This window comes from Convolutriloba macropyga, chromosome 10 (assembly GCF_964194025.1).
Source record: "Convolutriloba macropyga chromosome 10, txConMacr16.3, whole genome shotgun sequence".
Lineage (NCBI taxonomy): Eukaryota > Metazoa > Xenacoelomorpha > Acoela > Convolutidae > Convolutriloba > Convolutriloba macropyga.
The window spans coordinates 44390201-44403054 of NC_134477.1; the positions used below are offsets into that span (position 1 = coordinate 44390201).

The 12854-nt window shown below is 35.8% G+C and overlaps 2 protein-coding genes across 2 annotated transcripts in view; both read right to left on the bottom strand.

Moving 5' to 3' along the window:
- Nucleotides 1–12854, bottom strand: part of LOC142348157 (serine palmitoyltransferase 1-like) — a 467259-nt gene that overhangs the window by 313706 nt on the left and 140699 nt on the right. The window lies entirely within an intron of this gene.
- LOC142348584 (uncharacterized) lies at nucleotides 731–6789 on the bottom strand. The gene is made up of 5 exons (XM_075399977.1): nucleotides 6386–6789; nucleotides 5370–6069; nucleotides 4382–5059; nucleotides 3948–4101; nucleotides 731–1148 (listed from the first exon to the last, which is right to left on the bottom strand). Exons 1-5 carry the CDS (start codon nucleotides 6746–6748, stop codon nucleotides 1106–1108), a joined length of 1938 nt encoding a protein of 645 aa, XP_075256092.1. The 5' UTR covers nucleotides 6749–6789; the 3' UTR covers nucleotides 731–1105.

Here is a 12854-nt window from a genome sequence, read left to right on the forward strand (position 1 = left end):
AGAGTGAAAAATAACGTCACGCATGCAAATCAATTGAAATTGCATGAACGAATGAACAAAAAGCAGATTTGAAAAGCTTGTGACGTTATATGGTCGTAAGAAAAATATTGACGATGAAATAAAAAAACAAGAGAAGGCCAATAATAGCCTTAGCTATCGCAGTGCGGCTATTAAAAACTCGACACAAACAACTATAATTTGCTTAATATTCGTGACATTTTCTGAGGAGTGGCTTTAAGTTGCAAAATAATTGACAATAGATCTGATTTCATATCTGTCAAAATTATATGGAAATGAGAGTTAGTTGTGTTTTTTTTTCGGTTTTCTTATTAAAAACCGTTGTAACCATGGTCGCTCCAAAAAAATGGCTTCAGCTTGAGTTTTGCGATACTTATTGTCAAGCAAACTTTTCTTTTCAGAACAGGGAAATTTTTTCATAATTTTGAGACGTATGTTGGAACATTCTGTGCTACGCACAGTCTCACACGAGCCGTCTTGTTCCGATAAGTTTGTTGTGTATTTTTTTTTAACTCTATCCAAAAAGCAAACATAGCATCATTTGTGGCCAATTTTAGTTTTAGCTTTCCACCAATATTAGAGGTTATAATTTTTTGACATCAATGAATTCCAGAAAACGCAATTTCAACCAGGGTGCCATTTAGCTCCTTTGTCATTTCGAAATCGAACTAGCCAACTACTTCCTTTCATTGCAGTCTAAGAAAAAGAAAAATTATATTGCATTTTGAATTAAACCATTTAGGTATTGAGATAACTGAATTAATTTACGAATAAAATAACTCCATTCTAATGTACTAAATCTATAATTAATTTGAACTCAAAGAAAGAAGAAATATATACTACAGGCACTACAGAAAGTGATATATAGGATGTTGGTTCAACACAGCAAGAAGTCAAAAAAGTCGCAAGAACAGAAGATCAAAGTCAACAAGTCTTGTGTCGTGTTGGCTGCAAACTGACACCGCCCTTCTCTTGCTTTCAGTCTTGAGAGTGGTTGCGTTGTGATGATGGACCCGCCAGCACCAACCGTCACTTGTTGAAAGTCAGAGTTTGAAGTCACGTTGTCCGATTTGCTTGGTTCCATTTCTCAGTCGAGAGCTGATCTCCGTATCGACATCAATTCGTCATATCTATAGCATAACAGCGTCTTAAAAATACCTTGAAATTCTAGAACCTATTCAGCATTCGTACGTTCTTTAGCAACCATATAAACGGATAAAAGCAAAAAAATAATATTCAAAAACCCGATCTTTCTCAATATCAGTAAGCAGAAATTACGGTATCTTATCAAAAGGAACGCAGAATTGCCAGAACAACCAAATTTACACGTTATTTTTTAGATTTGAAAAAGCTGCAATAGGGTTGAAATTGTCCATACATATTCGAACTTTCCATGAAATTCACTTTAGAGCAAAAACGTTTTCAGCAATAATTTTCTTTTTTGTCTCATACCCATGTGTAAACACTGCTGTTTGAAACGCAATTAAATACAAACGCAGTTCCACTCAGCTCATTATAAACGGAATATATATAAATTTATTTCGGCAATTGGTTGTTAAAAGGGAGACTAAATTTAAAAACATAGCTGGCAGATTGCCACAAAATAGCCGCAATAGCTTCGTAGATCTGCAGTCTCAATAAAACAGTAAAAAACAAAGACCAAAAAAATCGTCTTTTCATTGAAGGCTGATATGTTATATTTTGATCGAAAATCTGTATAAGCTTCTGCTGCTTCTATTAGCTGCTCTCAAATAACCTTCATTTAGAGTGACACATGCCCATTTGACCTTATCTCTCTGAATTAAAGTAAAAAAAAAAGTCAATTACAAAGTCAGGAAGTCATTTTTCGTGAGTGAGTTAAGTCACGTGTGACCAAAAATTTAATCGCGCAAATGAACAAAAAACTAGCTCAACTAAGAGTGAAAAACAACGTCACACACGCACTTCATCTCAAATTGCATGAACGAATGAGCAAAAAGCAGATTTGAAGTGGTTGTGACGTCATATGGTCGAAACAAAAATTGCGACGACGAAATAAAACAAAGCAGGACAAATCCTGACAAACAATTCAAAGAATTTTCATTGACTAGGCTAAAAATTAGACCTAGATTGGACTATGAGTGAATTGGGAGAACATTCCTAAAAAATTATCAGATCAAAAAAAATAAAAGAAATCAAAAAATCTATGTCAAAATGCCGCATGTGAACAAAAAACCAATAGCGATAAATTAAAACTTGGTTCAAATAAAAAAAGGCCTAGAATCAACGATGAACGGATTGGGAAAACCATTTAGAAAAAATTACAATCCAAAAAATAAAAAAAACAGTTAAAATCAAAATGAAATTGACGTATGTGAACAAACAACAACTAGCGAGAAAGCGAATTTTTGTTCAATTACCGACTTCTCAATCTACTTTAAAATTAGAGCAAACAAATTTCACGCTGCAAAACCACTCGCTTTTTCGCTCCACTTCCTGTTTCTGCGTGACCAAAATCACTACTCCAATTTGACTTCAAAAATCATGAAAATGTGTGAACAGATCTTAAACAAAAACATAGCCAGCAGAATTCTGGAAAAGACTCGGAGAAAATTGGCCATACATATGATTAAACTTTTAGAACATCTACTGTGAACCCTGAACCTCCAGAAACGCCATAAAAAATTTAAGGAAGAATACAAACGGCATTCAAAAACAAGTTGAATAAAAAAACTAGAAAAACTTACTCAAGTATTATTATAATAGTACACGGAAACAAAGCCGAGTACAATTCCTTTGCAATTAGGGCAAGGAAAAGCTCGCAAATGGCCAAGTCATAGTAGGCTAAGAAACTTGTCTAAGACTAAAAAAGAGAAAAAACTAAAAAAAAATTAAGAAAAAAGGTTTAAAATTTTTCAATTTTTCTGTCAATTTTCCTAAGCAAATAATTTACACCAATAAAACTTTAGTCAACTGGTATCCGAATATTCCTTAAGCAACAAGCTTCTATTCAAATCCCACTTAAAGTATCAAATTAAAAAAAAACAGGCAAAAATCACCTAAAACAGGCAAAAATTTCGCCTAAAAATCAGCAAAACTCAAATTAACTACTTGAAACCTTCAATTCCTATCAAAACAAACCTAAGGCTGAAACAATATCATAATCAAAACTCATAACCATCAAAAGTTGCAAAAAACTGCTTATAAAAGCCGCACGTGAACAAAAAAAATTCGCTTGCTTTGAGAAAATTTTTCACACATCAATTTCTCGCTCTCTCAAAAAAGCGGTATGAACAAAAACCAATCCTTCCGCTCCGCGCTTCAGTTTTGTTTAGCACCAAAATCACTCCCAATTTTTTCACGCGTTTCATTTCCCGCTTCAAAAATCACTCCAAGAAAATTGATTAAAAAACATAAACCGACACATGTCGGAAGAATTGCTCTTGAACGACAGGCAAGGCAATTTAATTCAGGGACTGTAGCCTAAATCAATTTTTCTTTATATGTGCAAAAACTTTTCCCCGCCGGGATTCCAACCACTGACCTCCAGATCCACAACCACACGCACTAAGCACTGGGCTACGAATCACTTACTTCTATTCTGCAACCGAATTTATATTAGCAACACGCTTTACTTCGAAGTGAGAGCAATAGAGATCACGCAAATATGAAGAACGAAAGCGTAAAAAAGTCACTTGAGAAGTCAAAGAATGTTCTAGAAGAAAAGCGCAAAATTGTCAATCGAAAAATTTGCATAAAAAAGACACACGTTTACAATAATTGCTATGAACTTCGTTCAAGTGCAATTAAAAAGGACTTCTCCAATACTTCTCTTCGAGTCGTAAAAAAAGACAGCGCCCCAATACAATTCAAATTCTTTGAATTGTTAAAAAACAAAGAGAAGGCCAATAATAGCACCAGCTATCGCTGTGCGGCAATTAATAACTAACTCTTGTCTTTGTCGGTTGATCCGCTCAATGAGACGTTTCCTTTCTTCCATAAGCTCTTCTCTTCTCTCCTTTAAAGCATCAATGTCCGCTCTTGTCTCATCTAACTTATTGGCAGTCTTACTCCTCACCCTCTTCGCTGCTAGCTTGTTCCGTCCTAAATACAGCAGCATTGACAATTAAAAATGTCACCCAATGGACAAAGGAAACAATCTATTTTAATAGTTAGTTTATAGAAGTAACGCATTTGATCGAACACATATCTTTTCTTAATGCATGCAATTTAATAATAACAAATCTTGGGCAAAACAGCTTATAAGTAACAAAGCACGCAATGCACACGAAAATCTGGTTTACAATTACTGTCGGCTAATTTACACCAAAGTCTTTCGAAGCTTTCATCTCTCGAACACAAAAACATTGAAATTTATGCTTACCTCGTTTTCTGATTTCTTTGAGCACCCTTCGATGTTCTTCCGTCTTCAGAACCGCCACGACTCTGTGAAAGTCATCCAAAACACAGTTAACCACGTGGTCTCTATTCACCCCTCTAGGCGCCAGTAAATTTAACACCTCCTCCTCTTGACGACGATTATCACTAGTAGTCGTGGCACTTCTCCGAGTTGATTTCCTTACAACAGGAGTTGAACTTGACTGCTCTTCTATTGACGACGTCGGCTGGTTCCCCGACTCCTCGACCTTGATAGGTCTCACCTCAACTAGTGACCCAAAAGCACCTTGGGTCCAGAGTTCATTGGAATCCTCATCCGATCGCTTGATGTAGCTATGGTTACTGGCAGTTGTATTAACTACATTGCATGGGTTGAACTTGGAATCTTGGGAACTACTTGTCAATGACGTAGCAGCACGTTGACAAAATGCACAATCATTGCTTCGAGATGAGCTTGAGGTTGTACATGTTTCTGTAGTTTGTTGCGTCACGTGAGATGAAAAAGTTTGCATAGTCGCTCTTGCTGAGGTGGTAGCTGATGCAGTGGTAGGTTGCTCTGAAGATGGATAACTGAAGGTATGTGCATTCTGAGAGGTCGTCTGTGAGATCTGAGAGGGGATTGCTGAGGTTAAGTAGAAATGATGATTAGCTGCTTGCTGCGTCTCTAGAATATTGGAAACAACATATTCATAACATTCACCTCATTTAGTAAAAAAAACATCACGTGGAAGTTTTCAACTGTATTTCATTTAAAATATTTTTAAGGTTCATCCATACTTTACACTCATAGCCCTCATCAGTAATAACTAATGTTCAACAAATTGAGGACGTTTAATAACATCAAAATAATGCTGCTTAAAGAAACATCAATCAAGAATCTCTAAATCTAAAGCTTTAAAAGTTGATCTCAAAATGTTTTGACTTTAGAAGGAAAGTTAAATTTTGAGACATTCCAGAAGATACTTCGCTTTTACCTGCTTGTTGATATGAAGACTGTTCTAATGTTGCAGTGATCCTACTTTCGAGCAACCTCTCGCTGTTTATGTTTGGGATTCTCTCCAAAGTATCAAATTCAACATCTGTTATTTCATGATTTCCAGTCGGTTGATAGCTATGGCTTGATACAGAATTATCTGTCTCTGATGTAACCACTTCTGGTTCGAAGAAGTTGAACAGCCACTCGTCTGAGTCAAAGTCCACAGTGGATTGGTCAGTTTGAAATTCGCTTGCTGATTGGCCAATCCCACTATCAAACTCGCTTTCCGATTGGCCGGAAGCATTTTGCAGCTCAGCCATCGATTGGTTGAGCACAAGCTGATCATTCGTTCCTAATGCGAATTCAAAACCAGCTCCTGAAGGTTCATGGCGGTCAGCAGAGGACTCATTAGCCGCTAGCAAGTGATCAATGTCGAAAAGGAACACATTATCTTTCAACGAAGGTTCTAATTTGTCAACTGAATATGACTTCTGGTAGTTGTAATTTGCAGCATAAGTGGCTTCCTCAGAAGGCTGAGTGTATTTGGACCCTGGATAGGTTTCATGTTGGAAATTCTCCTTATATGATGAATCGAAGGAGCTGCAAGGGAGCTCAACTGTCTGTGGCTGGTGAAAGCAGTAGGGATTTGAAGAAAGGAGCTCATCCTCTTTATACGAATACTGGATTGCCTCAATGTCCTGAAACAAAACCAAGCGCTGTTTCGTAACCCCCGTTACATTTCAGCCCTTTATGACTTCAATTCCTTCACTTTCAATTATATTTCAGTTCCTTCTCGGATAAAAGTTGATAACAGTCCTATTACCGAGGCAATATACACATTTTCGTGGTTGTCTGAGAAATAAAACCCCGCCCCTTGTTACAATTGAGCAAGCAGCAATAACTTGACACAAGAAGCTACTTAAACCTCCAGTTCCTCAGAACCCCATCGTTAGCAAGAGGTACGCTTTCTTAACTAACGCAGAATTTTGTTAAGAAATTCCTGGAAATACTTACAGCAGTTGAGAGGCCATTTGTGCCTGTAATATCTGACAAAATCCCGTTAGACGAGGTGCCTTGAATGCTCTGGCTCCCTCTTCTCCACGCATCCAAAATTAAAGCCCAAAACTGCGCACCCGTCACTGCCTGAAAACTCTGGTAGGGGTGCGAATAGAATTTGGATACATCTGGCATCAGATCCAAATCATGTTTGGCGACAATATTTGAAGTTAGATAGTCAATGGATGCATCATTTTCCAGTTCGCTAGAATCCAAAGAAACTGATCTGGATAAAGTCGGCGAGTTGAAAGAAACTTGTTTGATAATAGGAGTGCGGAACAAACAAAGTAACAATATGTGAGCAGCAAGTACTTTTTTCATGCCACTTCTGAAAGCACAGAAATCAATGTTAAAAAATTAATTTAATTCACACTGTTGGTGCATTTATTTATATTTTATTATCTCTGGCAGATAAAGTTCGATTCACAACCTAAAATCACATACAGAGGAAAACGTTGCAACATCAAAGAAAGATGAAGAAAATAGTGTGAAAGCATAACAATCAAATCTGAGTCAATTGATGTAAATTTCTGTTAGCTATAATTAATGGTCAGCTAAGGCAATCAATAGACTTGCCGAGTAAAGAAAAATATGTTTGCTAATTTAAATTTGAAAAATTATTTTAATACCAAAAAATTCTAGAGAGGGATTACAATCACTGAAATCCAGAGAAAATTTCTGCTCTATTTCTTCGTCCATTCGCAAAAAGAAAATTCTTGTTAGAGAAATACGAGCAAGCTCAGAAAATCTCCCATGAAAATTCAGAAAAAGATTTTTGAGTATTTACTTATCACACTCAATAATGTAGTATGATAAATAAAGTAGATAAACTCAAATAGTATGATACCACTCGTTGTTTATCTGGAGAAGCAATTCAGGCCAATCAAATTAGTTTTATTTACTCGAGTATACTATGTCAAACAACAAATTTATGGCAAGAACGATTCCCAATCTATCGATGGTTATTTACAGCCCTGCATGAGCTGAGCACTTGAAGCAACATTTACGTTTTCGGTATTCTGAGCATATTATTCACAAAAAATAGCCTTAGCGGTCTGGTTTTCTTCGGAAAATTGAGCTGAAAACCACTAAACGAGAATTTTTACAGAAAAAATAGTTTTAGTAAGACAATTCTTAATTCAGCATTTTGCGAGTGATTTAATCATAACATCTGATTTACATTTCTAAAATATAAGTAAAGGTTAGAAAATTCTTTCAGACGTTGATTGGAATTGATTATTATCAACTGATAGTGCAAACAAAATACGGTTCAATGAGGTTGAATTCTTAATGAAGACCATGTTTTCTTGGTTTCTGATTTGACCTCTACACTAAAAACAGAACTGATAGTTCGTTATCCTGATGTTATTTCAGCAAGTTTGAGACTGGAGTTATACTTCAAAGAAAACTTAACAAACACAATCGATGTAAAAGTAGCTGGTGAACAGTTGCCAACCATAATCATAGACAGCTATAATACCGCTATAGCTATAAAACCATAATACAGCTATAAATAGAAAAATAGCACTTAATCCTGTTCAAATCTATGGGTTGTTACCCTTCCAACATATTACCGAATGACTTACCAGAAAACACTCATATCGTCAACACTAATGAGTCAAGTGGAGGTGGAAATCACTGGAATCTAATAGCACGAAAAATGGCAAGCATTATCATTGAGATATTTATTACTAACCGATCATTAAGATCACCAGAAAAACTCAAACTGTTTGACACCAAACTTTAGATTACTCACATTTAACAACGGTTACATGACAATATACCCAATGCCATTATACCCAATATGCCAAAATACCCAATGCCAATATACCCAATTGAAATAATAACAATCACTTTGATGCTAACTTTGACAAAGAATGCTCATTTTATGTTCAAATTCGAATTGGTAACGCCTAATTGTGCTTTAAAAAATGACCTCAACTTTTAGAACGCTAGCAGAGAAAAACTTAAAAGAGAACAAACAATTTTGACAATTGAAATGCCACTTTTAGGTGAAACCTTTTTAGGTCAAACCTCCTTTTACGTTAAAATTTTTTAAACGTAACACATGAAAGATAACACAAAATATCACTGTAAACATCAAAGCGGAACTGGTGCAGCTGTTAATGCACACAACAAAAACACGGCAGAGGTTCGAATTCCGGCGATTAAAAAATTTTCTCGAAAAATTGAAAGTTGACTTAATAAAACGATAGGAAACAAAAAAACTGCAAAGTCGGGAAAATCTGCCAATACCAGCTATGATCGATGTTGGCAGTGGGTGGGGAGTGGAATAAAGAAAACTATCCCACACAGAAATCTGTCAATTTACCAGCTCTAGCTCTTCTAGTTTTTGAGTAATGTTTTTTTTTAAATTTATTAAATAACACCACAAAACGCACATATAACAAGCATCAAAGCTCTGGAATGTATAGTAAGCAAGTGAACGTAAATATCATACATCATCAGTTTTGAAAGTTTTTGCAATGTTTTTGACGTTTTCATTCAGAAATCTTTGTTGCGGTTCCCGAGTGCCAAAGGGTATTGAGAATCTCTACTGATCCGGCCAATTTTTCACCTCGAATATACGTCCATTGAAAGTACGAAGTTAGTTGGTCTATGATCTGCAATTACTCTGTGTCTATTTTAGAAATTTCAGAAACTGAGTGCAGGAATCACTCGCAACGTCAACGCTAGTTCTGGGTTGTTTTCATTTATCTTTTTCAGGCCGAGTTCGCATATCTTCCTGTTAAAACCTTGACACAAGTGAGAATAGCAGCCTTCTATCTCACTTCCTTGACATTGTTCTGAGAAGACATTGATTGCGGCTTTTTCGAAATCCAGAATTTTTTCCGGCCAAACTCCACCAGTAAGTTGATTCAAGCCAACAAAATGCTTCCGATACCAGTTCTCTTTCTTTTGTTGCTAAGTAGAGCACAAATACAAGGTGGATAAAATCCTCCAATCCGAATATGAATTGTGTATAACTGGTAAAACTGGATGGGAGATATTTTGAAAGTTCCGTCACAGAGCCAAAGCGCAGTTTGTTTTCAAGGACTCTAGATTTTCTTGTAATCCAAAAATCAGCATTTTCTCGTTGTCAGTTGTTCCAGTGTCGTAAAGTCAGAACTCTTTGAATGTCTGTCTGAAATTGGCGGCTCCTGTAAGTTCTCGGATGCTTTTTGGCGGTGTCCGATTTATAGCAGATCTGGTTTACGAAGACAGCTGCGTTGCAACATCGGACCCGATTGGTATCACACTGCTGGCAATTAGCAGATTATTTACTGGGTTCTGTTCCGTTCTCACTGTCTCATTCATTTGACCAATAATCTGTTACGCTTGTAGATGCTCGGGAACAATTTCGTGGTTGTGCTCGTTTTTCTTGGATAGTAATTGTTTTCCAGTGGTAATGGCCGTAACTTTACATTTATAAGATATCCATTTTGAGCAATTCCAATGCGTAGTAGTTTTTGTTTCTAACTTGTCCATCAAGGACAAGTTTTTGTTTCTAACGTGTCCCTGAGACTCATGTCCATCAAGGATTAAAGTTAATCGAATATGTTGGGATGTACCCCAAGTAATTTCGCTGATGTTTATCGTCTATTTTTGGCCAAATTAAAAGAGTACAATAACGCGTCAAGTTTTTTTGAACAATTCAATTTTGCGTCTTGTTTACTTAAATTGCGTATTTTGGAATTGGGTATCATGGCATTGGGTATTATGGTATTGGGTATATTGTCCTGACACCTTTAACAACTATGCTCAATCTACTTTGCCTATTGCCTATGTACTGTTCAATAATTAGTCATTGTTGAATGTGAACGCTGCTTTTAAGATTTTTCGCTGAACAATTGTAATTGATCTGAACATACTCAACATCGTTTTTACGAGGTATTGAGTTCAACTGCATGCTCATCATCTGAATTATCAAAACAGTCGTTCTCGCTTGACGTTCTCTGCAATGGGTACCCAGTATTCAATCTCAGCGTCTCTTCCCTGATCTTCATCAACTCTCCAAAACCTTTACTGAGACAAGTCTCGGAAGCTAACCCCTTTCTTCGGTGCCCGGGCTATAGCTGATGATAATGATGTTTCATTTTAGTTGATTCTTGGTGTTCGCGCTTCTTCATCACCAGTATCTGTACGGACAACGCCTCACTTCCTCTTCATCTTGTAGAGAAGCCAATAGATTGTCATATATGAGCATCTTGGAAAGTTGATACGCTGTAAACTCCTCTCGAACACCTTGACTCAACGTGTCCGAATTGAACTAAGTGTTAGATTCCCACCAAATAGACTGACATTAGAATTCTCATTCTGATTTAAAACACTGATCCACTTGTGCGTATGGAAGTACTATCACAGTCTTACTACCACTGTTTATCTCAGTCAAGTTCTCCAGTACAATTGAAGGAACAACTTTTCTTATGATTATCCAAGTGTTCATCACTTATTTCTCGTCACAAAAAACACTACATGGATTCTCGTTCAGAAGATAAATGTATCGCTCAAACTTTCCCTTTTCAACAATTTTCACTTCCATATCCAAAAATTTACAATCAATTCAATTGTTCAACTTCGATATCAAATTCGATTTTCTGGCAATAGTAGTTGAATTAAGATTTCTCAATGCAGAAACCCAGGATTAACAGTCGATGCAGAACTTAGTAAATCTGGAAAACCTGAAACCTCCAAAGATCATATTGAATCAAAGGAAAAATTGCCAGTTTGATGATGTACTGTTTAATTTTATTATTGCATTTGAAGAGATTCAATAAAAATTGAAAAAATAAAATCTCAAATGAACAAAATGAAATTTATGCATCGAAAGAGAGTAAAATGTTAATAAACAAGTTCGAAAACAGAAGACATCCATAATTTTAAAATAATAGAATCACAAGTCTAAGAATTTGTATAAACGTTTAAACAAAAAAATAATAGGAGAAACAGGCACTACAAAATCAGAAATTTAACTATTTTAAGAGAGCAAAACCCATTATGAAATCTATTTGAAATGAAGAATCGAAAATATACATTTCAAATTGCACTTAGGATGCTTGAATTGCTCAAAAAAATGATTATGTCACCTAATCACCCATGCGATAATTAGAGGATAAGTAAAAATCCACGCCAATTAAATTCACAAAATAAGATGACGTAAAATTTTCAAAACCAAAATTAAACAGGTCAGTATTACCCATTTTACAAAAAAGTTAATTAAAAACCCACGCCAATTAGATTCAAACTTTAAGATGACCCAAAATTTTCAAACCAAAAATTAATGTCAGATAATCACCAATTACAATAATTAACAAAAATCCACGCCTTTTAACTTCATAGGATACCTCAGATAGTTACAATAAACTAACTGCCCAGAAAAAATTAATGTATACTTTATATATATCTTCCGTCACAAAACTTCAATCAATCGGAATATTGTCAATACTTACAGCCGACATTTACTCCCGCATAATTACTGCTAACTGTAAAAACTGGACACAATTAGACAACTCCTCAGAACGATAAGATATTGTGAAGAACACTTTTTTATTATCTGTGGACACCGTATTGGCCGACAGTGCCAAAAAATAACTTTGCGAAGAAAGCGCATCAATAACGACTCGGCTGCCACTTTAGCAAAACTTAAGTAATCATCAAAAGAATTCCAAGACTCTATAGAGCTTGAGAAAGTATCGTCATGGTTGGCCAGGCAACTGGCGTCTTCCGACGCTTTCAGATTTTTGATGAGTTTAAAACAAAAATTCATGTCTGTGTTTGAAGTAAAAACAAATTGTAAAATGATTATCGTATAGCCAATCATTTTAATAAATTTTAAAAATGAACAATTCACAAAAATTTTGACTCGGGTTCCGTTGATTTTGACTTGAGTGAATTACTATTTTCGCTTTTCCAACATTTATCGTACTATTATTGACACCCTTCGGCCGTTACTTTTGACAAGTTTCCCTCAAAACTTCTTCATCTCCACTCGAAAGTGTTTTCTCGTCTTATTTATTCAATCTTTAGTTCAAATTTTTGTACTACTGTCGTCCTTGATACTTGCTGCGAATGGTCATTCGTTGACTTCTTTTCAAGTCTCTTAGTAAAAAAAACTATCGAACAAATAGCATTGTGAGCCTTATATATCCTTTTGTACATCTCCATCTACAAAAACTGATATCGCTAATGCAATTTGGCTTCCAATCTAAAATGAGTTCTGTTTCCCAGTAGTTGGATTATCATGTGTCGTTAACCAGCAATAATTTGTTTACTATTTATCTTTATTCTGTCAGAGCAAAATCCCCTTCAATGTGCTGCTCGGTAAGCTTCGCATATTTAGTTTTAATAATGGATTGATCTCACTGTTTGAGGCTTATCTTTAAGGTCGTTCACAATGTGTTTCGGTCAGGAGTTGCTTATCAAGACC